Below are 16,114 nucleotides of genomic sequence, written 5' to 3'. Positions count from 1 at the left end.
TTAGCTGCCAACATTTTTTTGACCCTCTTGAAAACAAAGAAACAAAAATCTGCAGCATAGAAGTTACATAAAGCGTGACCATGTGTTTGTGTTCCTGATGTACTTGGCTGACGTGCTTGCTGTCTCTTAGCTTCCACTAAGTACCTGTTTTTTCCTTTCCCCATAAAGGACCTGTGTGAAAGACATGAGAAGGGGGTATTGCACAAGCACCAGCGAGCATTGCATAAGTACAGCATGATGAAGAAGCAGATGATGAGTGCCACTGTGCAGAACAAAGAACCAGAATCGGTGGAGCAATTGGAGTCTCGGATTGTGGAGGTAGGGCAGATGCCTGGGAGAGCAAAGGGTGGTACTGGACTCCGATAATGGTGCCGCTGTGTAGCTCAGTCATATTTGCAGAAAGCCATTAGACTGAAAGGGTAACCAGTACTTTGGGTAATTTGAGCTACCTGCTGTGCTACAAGGAAAATGCATTTGTTTTCCTCAACACTTATTACTGGCTCTTTGGCAATATGTCATTTGCAGAGCTGTGGAAAGCAACAGTCTGCATGATGGAAAGTGCAGTTGCTGTCCTGTCAAATGGGTCCAGGAACTGCCTTTTTAGGTTTTTGGTATGTGTTTGAATTGCTAGTATGGTGAGGAATGCTGTGTTTTTCTGCTGCAAGTGAACCTCCTTGGCATCCTCTTCCTGGCAATGTATTTCACAGAGTTCCTCTTCTTTCAGCAAGAAAATGCTATCCTAACTATGGAGCTGCGGAATTACTTCTCTCTGTATTGCCTGCATCAGGAGACACAGCTTATCCACATTTATCTGCCTCTCACATCTCACATTTTGGGGGCCTTTGTCAACTCCCAGATCCAGGGTCACAAAGAGGTGAGTTCTTCTGGACTGTATTCTTTTCCCCAAACTATGATGAGAATTTGGATGTGTTTGTTTTCACCTGTGGGCCTTCCTCCTCTAATCAGCTCTCCAGCTGGGCTCTTTCATAACTTCTTCAGAAGTCATCTAAGGTCTTTCCAATTTGGGGTGAGGATCAGAGCTGGCCTCTAACCCCTCTAAAAGACTGTATCTTCTTGCAGCAAGTTGCTGTGTTTTCCTCCTCTTCTCTCATCTGGAGATGGCCTTACCCTACGGGTAGTTGAAGAAAACCCAACCATTAAATAACTAGCTATTCTGTAATGAATGATGTGTGTTTGCTAGATGAATCTCCTTTTTGTTGTGCTACACAGAAATTATGACAAGGAACAACTTCCTTGTTTTTGCTCTAAATCCAAGAGCTCCCTTTTGTTAACCCCTAAATATGACCTTCAGCATTCCCCATGTACAGACTTTCTTGCATTCGTTATATTAGAAAAGTCTCTCCTCCTTCAGCTCCCTTCTTCCCTTCAGTGAAGGAATTTGACCAAGGTATGGGAAATCTCCCTTGCATGCGTGCTCAGTGAAATGCTCAGAGAGCTGCATTATAGCACCAGTCCAAAAGGGACAATCTGAGTCCACTGGACTTCCCCTAAGTACTTCAGCAAATTTGCGTTGTGCTTTTGAGTACTCTGAAACTGCTGCTAAAATACAGTGTGGTGAGATGATTACCTACCATGTTGTCATGTCTGTTTTCTCTCCCTTTCCATTCACAGATGAGTAAAGTTTGGAATGAATTGAAGCCAAAGTTGAGCTGCCTCTTTGTGGGATCTAGCAATATGCCAACTCCACCATTGTCACCTCCAGAGGGAAACTTCTTCTCCAATTAATGCTCTGAGCATCTAGCATGGATCAAGAAGTGCAGTCAAGGAAGGGGTGGGACTTCTACCTCCAGATGTTAGAATGAATCCTCCAAACAGCTATTATTTTTTATTTTTTTTAATACCGCTGCTTTGAGCTGCTCTCTGATTTAGACAGACTGGATGTGGGACAGAACATGGATATAAAGACAATCTCTTAATTTTGAAATGCTCTGGGGCAGAGCTGATGTTCGTTATCCTGCAGACATTCTTCAGGGGGTCAGGATGTGACCTGGTGCAGTGAGTGCTGCAGTGTTGTTGCTGATGCCTCTGCATCTTGTACTAGGAGTCCTCCAAAAATGTTTATCTGCACACATGCTGATACATCTCTACACATCTCTGAAGTGCTGAGATGAACAGGATATCTGAAGCACTTGCTTGTAGTAGAGATGGATTGCCTTTTAAGCTTGGGAAGGCCTGTGTTAGGGACATATGTGCATAAGGAAAGCTGAAAGCCAACCCCCATCCCATTGATAGGTGCCTGGATTTGATTTCTTACTGCTAGACCATAGTGCAAAATACGTGAATGAAGTGGCTGGATTTGCTAACCCAGCTGGGAAGGGGTCAGTGCTGCTGTGTGACAGTCATTTTCCCAGTGAGGCTAGGCAGACTGTATTGTCAGTGTGTTTCAGTTCACAGCTGTAGGGCAGCCTGGGGACTTGCTCATATTTTTCTGTTTGGGGCCAAAGATGACTGGGTTCAGGAACTCAGAGGAGTTTGCCTGGCATGAATGAGAAAATAATTGAATAAAACACTCCTTAATTGTAAACCACTCTTGGTACACAAGCAGAACAGCTACAAGGTAGCTTGTTTATTTTCTTCTGGAGGTTCTGTCATCCATCTGTTGAGTAGCTGTTTAGGACTATTGGAGAGCCGCTGACCCAAAGGCTGGTGTTTTCTTTGGTCTAATATCAGATGAAGTATCCCGTTACACCAGCAGGCTGGGACACAATGCTGATAAAACTCATTAGCAAAAAATCAGTATTTATCAGGATGTTACTGTCATTCTTTTTTCTGGCTCTGGGTAGCATTGGATTGTGTTTGTGAAGGAGAGAAGACAATTAAGTGTCAGTTCTTTATCTCTCTAAAAATAGCATGGTCCTTGGTAACGGGGTTTTCAGAATGATTTGTGTTTGTGATAAAGGGACTAAACATTCTCATGTTTCACTTTGTATCTCCGGTGACTTTCCCTCATGAGGTGAAGGATAGGGGGAAGAGAATTTGCATGTCCTGTTACCTTAGGGGAAATTGTGCATATCCTCCAGAGAAACTGATAAGTGAAGAAACTGCAAATGTATGCAGCAAAACTCTGTGAACAGGACTTCCCTGAACCAAACTTCTTTGGAGCCAAAATAGCTGCCAAAGGGGAATTTGAGACTTGGCTTCTTAGCATTTTCTTTGAGTGGGTAAAAAGGAAGCACATTAACAAGGATGAGCGCTCGCTGTCAAACTGGAACCATTACAGTATTTTCCCACTGGGGAACTTCCCCATTAGCAGGAAATATATTTAAATCCTCCAATCACAAAAGCTTTTTTCTTTTTCTTTTTTCTCTTATTTTAATTTAGAAAATTCAACGAAACATGAAGCTCTTCCTAGCCCAGGTGGAAATTATGAGTTAGTTTCTTCAGCTAGGAGCAAGATAAGAAGTTACTTGCCCAGTTTCATGAGACTGGCATAACCATTACACACACCCCTGAAAATGTGGTAAAATGCACTTATGTGGGTGAATTTCTTGGGTGCTGGTCCTTAAGGAGTGTGTAGGGAGTCTATTTAACAACCTTGCTCGGAATGCACTATTAAGAGCTTTTTATAACAATCCAAATGTTAACTCTTTTCTAAGTCTTTCCTCCTGCATATTGGCCTTGTCAAGTGAGACAAATTAACTGCAAATGGCTGTGGCAGATTCGATACTCTCTCCTGAAGATTTCTAAAGTGGTGCAGAAGAGATTCTGCTCACAGGCCAGAGCAAACTGGCTGGGGAGGGAAATGTTTCCACAGTACAGTAACAAAGAAGATATTATCTCAAGAATGGCACAAAAGGTTTTTCTGCTTGATCTTTTCTTGATTAGGAAGATAGTTTGTGGTTAAAGTGCAGAAAGTGTGTTTCCCTATTTTTAAATGCTTTTCACTCCTAGCATCCTTAGAAGGTGCTAGCTGGTTATGGCCTGTCATTAGTCTTAGTACCCATCCTCCCTCATTAGCCTTGTTTGCCTGATGTAGTGAACAGTCAAATTGAGAAAATACTGTATGTTTTGGGGCAATATCTGATATCTACATGATGGATCTTCTATGTAACTTGTCGGGCTGGGGTAGGTGACTGGGCTATGTTCTGTAGGAGCACTTGCAAAGTATTAGCCTGAATGGAACTTTGCACTTCTCACATTTAGGAAAAAGTTACAATTTTGGACCACATTTGGGCTTTAGACTAACTCCTCTTTCCTGTTCTCCTTCAAAGCAAGAATTCTACAGTCCAAATGCAGAGACTGTAATAATGGTAAACACAGACCACATGACCTATAAAGAAACTGGAATTATGTTGTTTTGAGAAAACACCCATTCCTCGATTGTCAGCCCTTGCCTCTTTGAGGAGAGCAGTTTTGGGGGTGGGGTTTTCCTGTTTTGATTTTACTCTGTTCACCTGGTATTTTGAGAACAGAGGCCTAGTATTCTCAAAGCTAATACAGCTAATGGCACTTTCAGAGTTTATTTCATACTGGACTGTCAAGCTTCTGTCTCATTCCTAAATACATGCATACACTATTTCATACAACCCTTAGTTTGCAAACCTTATTTTTGGGAGACTGGTCAGTGTGCAAATAGCACTATTATGTTTACCTCAATATGTGAGGGATTTCCTTACTGTATTTGTTCTGTGTAGTTTTAGTATCTGCCAGACTTGGAGAGCAGCATCAAGTACATCTGGAGGAATGCAGCAGGGCATCAGTCGTCTGTCTACCCGAGTCAATGTAGGGGAAACAGTTCTAGTTACCTCTATGCTATCGCCTTCTGCAGCAAACAGCCTAGCTATACGCAAGGGTGAGAACAAGACTTAATGAAGTTGGTTCCATTGCTGGTAGCTGGGTAGATTGCGATAAACACTAAGCAAACCAGAAGACTGATTGAAGCGTGCGTGCTGCCTATCCAAGAACTGATGCTCCTGTAAGATATAGCGCCAAAGAGCTAATGTGCCTTCTTGAATGGAAGCTTTCTGTGTATTGCTTGAGCTCACGGGGACTTTCATGTGTTCAAAACAGTAATGATAGAAAAGGCCTCCAATCTCTCTGTCAGTGTCTCTCTCAAAATCTGTCGTGGAGGTACCAGAGTAGTAAACAGCTGAGAACCTGAAACTTTGCCTGAAAAATGTTTTATCAAAAGGGCTATATGTTTTTGTCACTCCTGGTCTTCTCTGCTTCAAGCTGTGAAGTGGCAATAATACAGGCTTTTTGACTAGTATCATGTGTTGAAAGGCTTTCCAAACTATATTTACAATACAACCTTAATCTTTGATCCTTCTTTCTCTCTCTTTCCATCTTCCTTGCAAGTTGTTCCTCCTAAGTGGTAACATGTTTTCAACAGTGCCTTGCTGCATTCCAGTGCTTTTACTCTTTGACTTTGATCATTGCAAGAGTGTAATTCCTGGAATTTGTAACAGGCTAATCTTCAGTTTGTGCTGTTTCCTAAAAGACAAAGATCACCAGCTGGGGACAGAACTTATTAAAACATGTCAGTCTCCACAACTGCAGCAGGAGCAATAATGTCACTACTCTTTGACATGAGCTAAAAGTCCGTGCTGGTGAAAGCATCTTTATAAAAGGATTGAACTGACCACAGAAAAGGGGATAGCCAATAGAAGCGCAGGCCTGAGCCACACTTGTTCTTTTCCTACCTAAACTCCTGGAGGAACAGAAAGTAATTTGCTCGCTTTCACCATGCAATTTACAGTTTCCACCAGGAAATAAATCAAGATAACTTAACAGGTATCGGCTGCCAGTCACTCCCTTTCCTACCACGCAGTAAGGCCTTACATCCTCTTACAAGCTACCTCTCCCCTTGTGCTTATTTTCTCTCCTCTACTTGCCTCAAGTCATTCTCTCCATTAGAACAGCCAGAAACCCTTACTGCTATGTCAGAAGCGGAGGCAAGTATCAAAAACTCTGTAAATAACTCAGTGTGCAGCACAAAAGGAAAAGGAAGAGTCTAAGGTGTTAACTTTTATCCTCCAAGTCTGAGCTGTGGCTTACTGAGTATATGAAGAAGGGCATTTTTGAGTGGTATAAATTATGCAGAACTGCTGGAGGGAGACAAGAAGAAACAATCTTGTTCAGAGGGTGTGAATTTTGCCTGCCTGGAATATCCTGTACCTTTGCTTTGCTCAAATAGCCTTATGTATGAAGCACTTTATCCAAATGCAGGAATTAAAGAACTATTGCTACAGCTGGTAGACTGGAAATGTTTACAGATCCTATATTACATTCCAAGATTCTATCTGTAAGTGTTGTATGTGTTTGTAAAAGTGTTTCAAAAAAACTTGTAAGAAGTTACATATGTGATGTGTTATTTCTAGCAGAGTTTGATTAAGCTTTTGCTGCCCAGCATGCTGAACAGGTCACCTGCTATCTTTATGTGGCAAAGCCTGCAGCCATAGGTGACCGCGCTTTGCAACATGGACTTGCTGAAAGTTGATTTTGTTCAGCATATTTTTTACCTGAAATGTTCAAAACAATTCAAGTTCGTGGCAGGAGCTGCAAGAGTGAAAGCACGGCTCGAACACTGCCACACATCTGCCTCTGACTTTTGTTTTCTTAACTCCTATAACCTTACACTACCTTCAGGATTCTCCAGCTTTCACAGTGCTGGTCAAGCCTCACCTTGTCCCAGGAAGTAATGCTGAGTAGGGAACTATATAGAAACTGGCATAGAGAAGATAATTGATTCTGCTGCATCACAGGCCACTCACTGTTTCTGTGAAAGGAAGCCAACTCCTATAAAGGCCCTTAAACAGTCTAGAAGGTAGCCAGCTGTTTACAACAGAACAACACGTGCTTTTACTAAAAAATATTTTTAATCTTTTAAAAAACATTTCCAGCCATGAGGGAAAAGCCTAAAAAACTAGCCATCTATGAAGAAAAGGGTTAACACCAAGTTTTTAATAGTTGTGATCATGTAACCACTAAAGTATACCACAGCCAGGGACTTCACAGCATGGAAAATCTCATTACTTTTATTTCTGCTCTAAGAAACCCCCTTATTTTCCTTACTTCCCAGTGACCTGGCAAATAAGTCTCCTTTGCTGGAGAGCTGAGAAAGGAGACCCTTATAAATAGTACTCATGGTGTCCTAACCCAATGTGGGCAGCAGCACATGGGTTGAATGCTTCCGTTTTCTTAAACTTCCTCCACTTCTTTCAGGCTGTGCTCCAGGATAGTGTCTTGTCCCTGGAACTTAAAATAGCCACGAAACAACTTTTTCTGAAGCAGCAGGGGAAACCAATAGATATCATCTGCCCACATGTGATTGAATGGCACCTCATCCAGCTGAAACCACTGTGGACGCATTTCTGGTGGGAGAAAACAAAAGAACTTTGCGTGAGACTTTCTCTTGGTTTTTTTTGCTGCCTAGACTTTGAATATCTGTCAACAAGCAGCTTCTCTCTACAACCCAGCTGCCTCCTTTCTCAAAGGGATTTTGGCATGAATAGTTCTGCATTTCTTAAGAGCAATACTGTCTCAGAAAAGAATGAACATCATTCCTTCCCCTCCACTAGCTACCTACCATCACTTTCTGTTGGCTCTCCATGAAAATGATCTGCCCGGAAAATGTGAACTTCCATGAGTTCAGAGTTGCCTACAAATTCAAATGTGATCTGACCCATCTTCTGCAAGGTGTCCACAGTCAGTCCACTCTCCTCCAGGAGCTCCCTGCACAAGAAATAGACTTCTTCACATGAAAGCGAGCAGTGGGAGAACAAAAAAGCAGTCATTAGCTTTACTCGCACATTCAGAACAATTCCAGTGAACCAAAGGTGAAAGCTGCACCTGTACAGCAGAGCAGGGCACAGCCTGCAGAGCAAAGCAGAGTTCTGGCTTGCACCAGAGTATTAGCCTACTGACACCACAGCGGAGCCATGTCAGACTGGCTCGTATGTTACTTCAAGCTCCCAGAGGCTGGTAAGAAAATAGTTTATGTTGGAAGGGAAAGATTCAGGAAAATCGATTGTTCAGTAAAATTTACACTCCTTGCAACATGATGATCTTTTCTGAGATTAGAAGTGTGCTAACACTCATGACTCTAGCTGGATGTGGCTTAAGAACTCTGAGATACACTTCATTTAGACAGGCAAAAGGCTTTGCCAACTTCAAGCTGAAGATTTTAGAATTGTGGGAAAGCAGGTAATAAATACTAGAACATCTGTATTTGCTACAAAGTCAGCTACTTCTGAGGGTATTTGAAGCTTATTTCGATAACACTACACACTAACTAATGTGATTTGCACACAGAACGTTAGGAATACCGTCTCTCACTCAAATGCTGTATAAAAAACACAAAGGAATTGTGTAAACTTTCCATTTCTGCTCCTTGGAAGTACATTTAGCATAACGAGAGGCTAGAAGGCAAGACTTTTAAGAGCACTTTGAGAGACTTGCCAGACAGCTCTTTTCCATGCATCACCATGCACGGCTACTTGAAGCACATTCAATTACTTGCTCTGTTTATGCTATGCACTTAGGGCTGTTTTTATTTTTACCTGCCTCTAACAGAATCAGCAGAGCTTGAAGTTAACCATGGTTTTTCTAATGTACAAAAATAAGGAATACTTTGAAACAGTGTATCTTCAGTTAAGGTTAATAATTAATGTAGTTGCATATTTGGCAGTAACTTAACAATTTTAAAATGTAATGGAAATGATCTTTAAGGCTCCAGCTTTCTTTGGCATCAATTTCGTGGATCCCATCCTTCAGAACTATGTTCCAACTTAATGTCTTAGCTAATTTTAGTTTATCTTCCTGAGAAACTATCTATGTCTAAAATAGAGGCAGTTTTCCAGCAACAAAGCTAAAAATCTCATTTTACAGGCTGTGATAATTGAACAACAAAGCACAACACTCCTATGGTTCTCCAAGCAATTTATCTGTCAGCTGTTTGGCTCTGTATGTAGTAAGTGGAGGTGGAAACATTACAGGTAGCAAACTAGAAATAATGCACTAGCTAAATGCTCCCCTTACAAGACGTGCCTCAGGAGCCGTGGGGGCCCAGGTGCTCATGGGAATGCCCAGTGGAGGATAGAAATCCTACTGATTCAGGAAACTTTTGTTCATGTTTCAGCTTAATATTTAACTATCTGTGCTGTGAGGACACTTCACACCTTATGCCACTGCAAGCCCAACTGAGACAGTGCAACATGGAACCACAGCCCAATACCTCGACTCCGCATACAGAGCAGAGGTGGTGCAAGTGAAGTTTGATTTGGACTGTGTGACACTTCCCGGAGGAGAGCTGCGCCCCGAGGCAGCACTTCTACGGTGGTGTTCCCGCCGGGGAGGTGGGCTGTGTGCCTCGCTGGCCCCGGGGACTGCTTCCTGCTCAGCTGACCTCGGCAGGAATCAGTCGTGTCATTCTGCAGTGAACTCCTACCAGCTGCGTCGAACGGGCCGAGGGTTGGGCTGTTCCACAGTCCACAGCAGCGGGTGCTGGCTGTGCTGTGGCAGGTTGCACTGAGGTCGCTGAAACTTTTTATCACTTGACATCTCGTACGGACTAAAGCTCTGGTTTCTAACTCCAGACTAGCACAGATAAACATGCTAGGAAATCAAATGCTAAATTAGATCATTAGATTTACACCACAGTCAGTGGCAATGTAAGCTTAGCAAATGAAGGCCTGATTTAAGTAACAAAACTGATCTCCCTCCTCTCTGAGATGATAAATTACACAAAAAGCCATGATGTAAGCGCCAGATACGTTAATGCCGTGCACTGCTGGGTGCACATCTGCATAGAGGACCCTTCTGTCCCCTGGATTAGCTCACCACAGAACCCAGGCAGTTGCACTGGCACAGCTGAGGAGACGGTTCAGGGCAAAAGCTGTTAGGTAGCTGTCGAGCACACCAACATTGAACTTCCTGCAGGTGTGAGGGCAATTTTGGGCACATACCAGAAAGTGAGGAGGTGGCAAAGCATGACTTTGTATCAGCAACATTCACGTAAAGAACAAGGTACCAGATATTTAGTAAAATTTAAACAGTAAGCAGTACAATGGCATAAGTTATAATTCTGCTATACAGCCAAAATTAAACTCTGCAGCTTTCTGAACAGTGCAAGAACCTCTGCCCACCACTGGCAAACTAAGCCTCAATTTAGATCAGAGTCTGAGAGATGGGAGGGAGGATACTCGGTAACTTCCAGTTACTCATAGACTGGACAATAGTTAAAGATTTGCAGATGACAGGCAACGAGGAGCAATCCCATTTCTTTGTACATGTGGAAGATCCCTCATCTCCAGTGGAGCAGGTGATTTTTGCTGTTCAGAGACAGCTCATGACTGCACTGGCGGGTCACATGCTGGTTATGAGGGTGTTACTGATCAGCCAAGCCACGGTAACTCCACCTACAGCCCACCACAAATGGTCCAACACCTCCACGGCCCAACCTGTGCCCCAATACCTACCCCTCCCCACGGCGCTGGCAGAGCCAGGCCAGGCCTCACCTGCGAGCAGCCTCCTCGATGCTCTCCCCCGGCTGCACCTTCCCCCCGAAGCCGTTCCAGAGCCCAGCTCCAAACCCGCGTTTCTTCATGCCCAGGAGGACGCGGGGCGGCTGCACCACCAGGACGAGGGTGAAGAGCCTGGATGTGCACATGGCTCCTGGGCGAGAGGCAAGGAGGGCACGCTGCGCCAAGGGCTCCCGGCTCCCCTCAGAGGGGAGGCCAGGCTGCTCCCCCGGCCCGGGGGGGGCTGACAAAACCTGGACTCGCTGCCCAGGCCTAGACGGCCCTGAAGCCCCCCCACTGCAGACTCAGCCCCTCGGATGCCCCCCAAACGCCTGGTCCCACCACCCCTGGCCCAAACCCTTGGTCCCCTAGTGCCTCTCCCAATGCCTACTTCTCTAGCACTCCCCACTGACCCTTGCTCCCCTGAGCCCCCAGCACCCCCCCCCAAATCCTCAGGCCCCGAGCACCCTCTCCGCAAATCCTTGACCTCCCCCAGCGCCAGACTCCCCCGTCCCTCTCCCCCGAGCACCTCTGCCCCAAACGCCCGACTTTCCCGCCCACCGCTGCGTCGGCGCGGCTCGGCCCGGCCCGGCTCTTCCCGCGCCGCCGCCGCTCCCGCCCCGGGCACCGCCCCACGGCAGCAGTGAGGGGAGGCGGGGCGGGCTGAGGCGGCCGCCATGGCGTGGCGGCGGGGCGCCGCCGCCGGGGCCAGGTGGGTGGCGGGGCGGCTGAGGAGAGCTCGGCCCTGGGCCGGGCCGGCGGGTCCTGCCCTGGCTCGGGGCGGGGGGCGGTGGTGGGGTGTCCCCGGCGCGGTTGGGGTTCGTTCTGGCGCCTTAAGTTTTCGTCAGGAACGGAGAGCGGGCGTTTGGGGTTTGTGGGCGCTGGAAGTGCCTGAGCGGGGGCTGGTTACCCGGAAAGCGGAGGTAGCAGTGCCCGTGGCTGGTGGCGTGCTGCGCCCGCTGAGGTGAAGGAGCCTCCAGGAGCCGGCGCATCCTTCCTCCGAGGGGCTGGCGTGCCCCCGGCCTCCCCACTCATGGAGGCCGCCGGCCCCTCTGGGGCAGCCCTGGTCCTCGTTGGGGCCGCTCGGCCATTTCGCCCGCTCGCTGGCCTTCAACGCCAGTGCCAGAGCTGTCTCGGAGCGGGGCCCTCTTTCCTGCCTTCGCTCAGGGGGTAACCTGTGAGGCCTCCATCCAAAATACGCCCTTTTCATTGAGATTGGACCAGGTAACTAGAGGTGTCAAAGAATCTCAAATTTGGAGGCTTTTTTTGAGCCTGGTGATAAATGGTTGGAGCTGTAGTTGAGATTAGAATTAATTGCTATAGAGACTTCTGAAATATATAGTGATTATGCACTAATTGATTAACTCACCTGTCTTCCCGGGCAGCTGTCGGCATTTGGTGAGCAAAAGTCTCCACACCACAGCGTGTCTGAAGAAAACTGGAACTGAGCACTGGTGGTTGGAGCGCCATTTGAAGGATCCCTTTGTCAAGGCAACAAAGCGGCAGCATTACCGCTGCCGAAGTGCCTTCAAATTACTGGAAATTGATGACAAGCTTCATATTCTTCGTCCAGGGCTTTCTGTTCTTGATTGTGGAGCTGCGCCTGGTGCTTGGAGCCAGGTTGCTGTAGAGAGGGTCAACGCCTTAGGTACTGGTAAGTGCACGTTTTTGGCAGGCAAGATGTGGATGATACTCATCTTGAAGCATGTGAGAAAACTCAGCTGTGATGGTGTCAGTGTGGGGAAGGGACATGGGTACCATCAAACGCCAGAGTCACTGGTGGAAGCGTGAAGGTGTGTGCCTACGTGGCAGTGAAAATCTCCATATGGTCCAGAGAAATCATATTTGTGAAATAAAAACTTACGATAAGGTGCTATGTAGGTGTAACAAAGTGTTCTGATTAACTGTGTTGTGGGGATGATCCCTTCATCCAGTTCTGAAATTCATGTAGCCTCCAGCAGGTAACTTGGCTTTTCTGTATTTTTATTTCCTTTCTTGAAAAAAGGTGGTAACCACCATGTACAGTTTATGTGTTTTAAGCCATTAATATTTACAAGATAAGGTGTTATCTGTACTATTGTCCAGGATTTCTGGACTGTCAACCTTGAACGAACAGGAGAAAACCAAGAAAAATACCTCTTGCTTATCCAAAGTAACCAAGTTTTCATGTCTTGAATGGATTAGCTTATAGCAAACCATCCATCCCGATGCACGCAGCAAACTGTCTGAGGACAAGACGACCAGACATGGCAGGTGATATGTTTTTGTTTATTGACTAGCATGGAGCTCACGTATGTGCAAGTTGTTTGCAGCCATTATGAGTGTTCAGTATGTCATTCATTCTTATAATCTAGATCCCGCTGTCCCCACCGGCTTCGTCCTTGGCGTTGACCTCCTGCGGATTTCTCCTCTGGAAGGAGCAGTCTTCCTGTCGGAGGCTGACATTGCAGACCCACGCACGCTGAGGACGATTCAGAGTCTGCTTCCTGCAGAGAAGGTGGATGTTATCTTGAGCGACATGGCACCTAATGCGACAGGCATTAAAGAACTGGATCATCAGAAGCTGATCAATCTATGCTTAGGCCTTCTGAATCTGTCACAAAGTATTTTAAAGCCAAAAGGAACAATGCTCTGTAAATTCTGGGATGGGCATGAGTCCCGTCTTCTGCAAAACAGACTGAAGGAGCAGTTCCAAGACGTGAGAACTATAAAGCCTCAGGCCAGCCGGAAAGAGTCTGCTGAATCTTACTTTTTGGCAAGACTGTACAAAGGGAAATGAAAGCTGAGAACCACAGATTTTCAAACAGTTGATTGATTGGAAATCTGAATTTTGCTTGTGTTTAAAGAAAAATCCCACCATTAAGACCCTGGGTAAATCTGCCACAATTCTTACAAAGTACATCATGCTTTTCAAATACAAAAACAAACCAGGGTGGTGTCCTACTGAGTTTATCCATTAATTATACAAGCAGAGACATCCAATCTAGCTTCTCACCTGGGGAGAAAACGGTTGGGAATGGAGAAGAGTAATCTGAAAGGCAACCTCTGGGGCTGGAGTAATGGAAATGAAAATAAAACAGTGATTATATGAGTTTGTAATGTGTGCTTGAAAGTCTTTGCACTATTAATATTGTCATAGATGAGACTAACCATAAAGACGGTTGTCGGAATGAGAGGGAACAGCAAGGGGAGTTTGAGCCAATTCATTGCCTCTTCATCTTTCTTAAATGCTGGTGCGGTTTATTAGCACATGTAAAAATAGATAATGTTTTCGTGCGTGTCAGAACCTGCATCGTCACGTAGATCTGTAATGCGGCCGCTCGGGATACATGACTGACTCCGGAATACTTAGCCTGATGGCTCTGCTGCGTTTTCTAAAGACACAGGTTATATTTAGAAATTGCTACTTCATTGTGCTCATAAATCCAGTAAATGACAGTTGGGCAGGGTCATCGCTACTGAGAAGATAATTTCCCCTATGTTTTCAGTAATGTTTTATATTTGACCAATGATGTTTCTTAGGTGAAATGACAAGATGTTCCTTGGAGCCCAGACAGGGAGAATTACTGATTAAATTGCTAGAATTCTGTTTGCAAAAATAAATTTAGCCGCTGCCTTATCTGGAAGTGACAACTTTTACATTAAATAGCACTTTTATCAGGCCGACTATGGCATGAGTTATAAGGGGGGCTGGTAGCACTGTCTGTTTTTAAGGCTTCCACATCTTTCTCCTCATAAACATCTCATTTGGAATTGCTTACAGATTTATCAAATTTTAACTGCTTTGAAACCTCCCGATCTGGATCTCCATACTGAATGGTGTGCATGAAAGCGTTATCCCAAGAGCCTAAACTGGGGAGCTGGATGTTGCTTTGTATATGTGTGGGAAGGAAAAAAATAATGCCAGTCCGCCCCTTGAGAAACTTTATTACCGGTGACTGGCAGCGGGAACTGGAGCGAGCAGGGCGCTGGCTAAGCGGGTGCTTTCCCTGCTGCTCCTCCGGTTGCAGCTGCGGAGGGGCAGGACGGCTCTGCCCGAGCAGGAGGGTTGCGGCTCGGTCCCTGGGACGGAGCGGGGGACAGAGCGGTTTTGGGGGGGCGGGTTGCGGAGGGACGGTGGGGGAGGCTGAGCTCGAACCGCTTTCGCACCGAGGCGGGGCGTTACGGTACGGCGCGGAGGCCGCGGCGGGATTGCGCGCCTACTCCCGTCGTTACGGCGGCCCGGGCCGCTGTTCTCGCGAGAGGTGGGCGCGAGTTCCCGTGAGATCTCGGCGCCGGGGCGAGGAGGGAGATCCAAGCGGGGCGCGCGTCGCCGCCCGCGGCGGGTGAGTGAGGGCGGGAGCGTGTGAGGCGGGCGGGGAGGCCGCCGGCTCCGCTCGGCCCGGCCCGGCGCTCCCACCCCGCTCCCGACGCTGGGCCGTCGCGCCCGGCCGAGCCCGGCAGCGTGGGAGCGGGGAAGGGAGGTTGTGCCCTGTCCCCGTTCCTCCCACCCCCGGGCGGCCGCTCGCCGCCCCCGAGGCGGGACAGGGCGCGCCCATGAGGGCGAACCCCCGCCGTGCCCAGGGCAGCCCGACTGCGGGGGAGCAGCCCTGCGCCCTCCGCGGCCGCTCTCGGGGATTCGCCGCGGGCGCTGGGTTGTGAGGGTAGGGGGTCCCTTGTTCCCTCCAAGGGAGCCTTTGCCCAAGGGCATTCTGCAGCGGGGAGCGAGGTGTACGTGTCTAATTAATTTTTAGCGCAGCTCTTGATTTCAAAACAGGCTTGCTGGAGCCCAGTTACCTGTTGGCAGTGGTCTCTCTTGAATTTATTTGCATGTGGTACTGAAGTACTTATTTGGAATAAACGTTTTCATTTGGGTTTTGGCTGATCTGTTGCCAGTGTGGTTCTACTATGTCTCCTCTTTGCGATGATATAAATCCAAAGAACAACTGCTGTGTTACCCTGAGAGTGCACAAGCCTGAAAGTTAGCTCCAAGTCTGTGTCTCTGGTACGAGCCCATGTGAATGTTGTGGGTTGCCTTTCCTCGTTCTGAACCTTCTTCTATGCTTCTGGGGCTTTGTGGAGGTGCAGTCACTAGAGGGACTCACTTAAGGCTTCCTGAAGTCTCCTGGGAAACCTTGCAGGCTTTTCTGAGCTCCAGGCTTGATTTGTCTTTGGCCTTTCGGTTAGCACCCTTCCAAATTTGAAGGAAGAATTGCAAAAACTTTTACGTGAATGAGGAGACACAGTTTTACTTACAGAAGCAATCTGTGAACTTGGGAAGTCTTGTTGCTGGAAGTTAGGTTGCAAAGTGCTTTTTGGAAACCAGAATCAAATTGTGTAGAAGATAGGGTTTGCTGCTACTATGGAATTAGTTCTCCCCTCCCTCCCTGCCTCAAATGTTTGGTGGAAGAGTAATGAGTGCTGTTTGTTGGTGTTATGTGCTGTAGATCTTCATGTCCTACAACATTAACTTGAATCCCAGAATCTATCCTGATTATATAGGAAAGGAGAATTCAATTTTGTATATCTTATGACAGCTCTTACTTGTACGCTTACGGGCTGAGATTCAGGGGAGAATGTATTTAAATAAAAGCAAACCATTTCAGGTAGAAAGCTCAGGGAAGAACAAGCTCTGTTGCATCAGTTTCTCATTT

General features: G+C 46.5%; 4 protein-coding genes across 16 annotated transcripts in view; 3 read left to right on the top strand and 1 right to left on the bottom strand.

The window, feature by feature from the left end:
* SNX8 (sorting nexin 8) overlaps window positions 1-6,318 on the top strand; it is a 30,449-nt gene extending 24,131 nt beyond the window's left edge. For all 10 annotated transcript variants that reach the window (XM_075165320.1, XM_075165317.1, XM_075165319.1 and 7 more), the window contains 3 exons: window positions 169-318; window positions 725-874; window positions 1,633-6,318. In XM_075165320.1, the coding sequence (XP_075021421.1) occupies window positions 169-318; window positions 725-874; window positions 1,633-1,746 (414 nt within the window). In that variant the 3' untranslated portion in view covers window positions 1,747-6,318. The remainder of the gene's footprint in view (window positions 1-168; window positions 319-724; window positions 875-1,632) is intronic.
* Window positions 6,319-6,817: 499 nt separating this feature from the next.
* NUDT1 (nudix hydrolase 1) lies at window positions 6,818-11,117 on the bottom strand. Of its 2 annotated transcripts, none has more exons than XM_075165330.1 (4): window positions 11,043-11,117; window positions 10,479-10,635; window positions 7,550-7,695; window positions 6,818-7,334 (listed from the first exon to the last, which is right to left on the bottom strand). In XM_075165330.1, exons 2-4 carry the CDS (start codon window positions 10,628-10,630, stop codon window positions 7,162-7,164), a joined length of 471 nt encoding a protein of 156 aa, XP_075021431.1. In that variant the 5' UTR covers window positions 10,631-10,635; window positions 11,043-11,117; the 3' UTR covers window positions 6,818-7,161. The 2 variants fall into 2 exon arrangements, with proteins under 2 accessions (XP_075021431.1, XP_075021430.1); XM_075165329.1 differs by having other exon boundaries at window positions 11,011-11,092.
* On the top strand, window positions 11,113-13,572 carry MRM2 (mitochondrial rRNA methyltransferase 2). 2 transcript variants are annotated; one of them, XM_075165326.1, is made up of 4 exons: window positions 11,113-11,193; window positions 11,867-12,135; window positions 12,666-12,734; window positions 12,836-13,572. In XM_075165326.1, the coding sequence occupies exons 1-4, from the start codon at window positions 11,159-11,161 to the stop codon at window positions 13,258-13,260; spliced, it is 798 nt and encodes a 265-aa protein (XP_075021427.1). In that variant the 5' UTR covers window positions 11,113-11,158; the 3' UTR covers window positions 13,261-13,572. The 2 variants fall into 2 exon arrangements, with proteins under 2 accessions (XP_075021427.1, XP_075021429.1); XM_075165328.1 differs by lacking the exon at window positions 12,666-12,734.
* Window positions 13,573-14,718: 1,146 nt separating this feature from the next.
* MAD1L1 (mitotic arrest deficient 1 like 1) overlaps window positions 14,719-16,114 on the top strand; it is a 379,609-nt gene continuing 378,213 nt past the window's right edge. For both annotated transcript variants that reach the window (XM_075165310.1, XM_075165311.1), the window contains exon 1: window positions 14,719-14,806. The gene's annotated coding sequence lies outside the window, so the exon portion shown is untranslated. The remainder of the gene's footprint in view (window positions 14,807-16,114) is intronic.

The sequence above is a fragment of the Calonectris borealis genome, chromosome 16 (assembly GCF_964195595.1).
Source record: "Calonectris borealis chromosome 16, bCalBor7.hap1.2, whole genome shotgun sequence".
NCBI classification, from domain to species: Eukaryota; Metazoa; Chordata; class Aves; order Procellariiformes; family Procellariidae; genus Calonectris; species Calonectris borealis.
The sequence above is the reverse complement of the archived record's forward strand: the minus strand, read 5'-3'. Positions and strand labels throughout refer to the sequence as shown.

Excerpts from the sequence above, each read along its gene's own strand:
- NUDT1 (XM_075165330.1), bottom strand. The coding sequence starts at position 10,630 with ATGTGCACATCCAGGCTCTTCACCCTCGTCCTGGTGGTGCAGCCGCCC. Across the intron at positions 7,696-10,478 it reads ATCGAGGAGGCTGCTCGCAG|GGAGCTCCTGGAGGAGAGTG; the intron begins GTGAGGCCTGGC and ends TTTCTTGTGCAG. Across the intron at positions 7,335-7,549 it reads AGAGCCAACAGAAAGTGATG|AAATGCGTCCACAGTGGTTT; the intron begins GTAGGTAGCTAG and ends TTCTCCCACCAG.
- MRM2 (XM_075165326.1), top strand. The coding sequence starts at position 11,159 with ATGGCGTGGCGGCGGGGCGCCGCCGCCGGGGCCAG. Across the intron at positions 11,194-11,866 it reads GGCGCCGCCGCCGGGGCCAG|CTGTCGGCATTTGGTGAGCA; the intron begins GTGGGTGGCGGG and ends CTTCCCGGGCAG. Across the intron at positions 12,735-12,835 it reads AAGACGACCAGACATGGCAG|ATCCCGCTGTCCCCACCGGC; the intron begins GTGATATGTTTT and ends CTTATAATCTAG.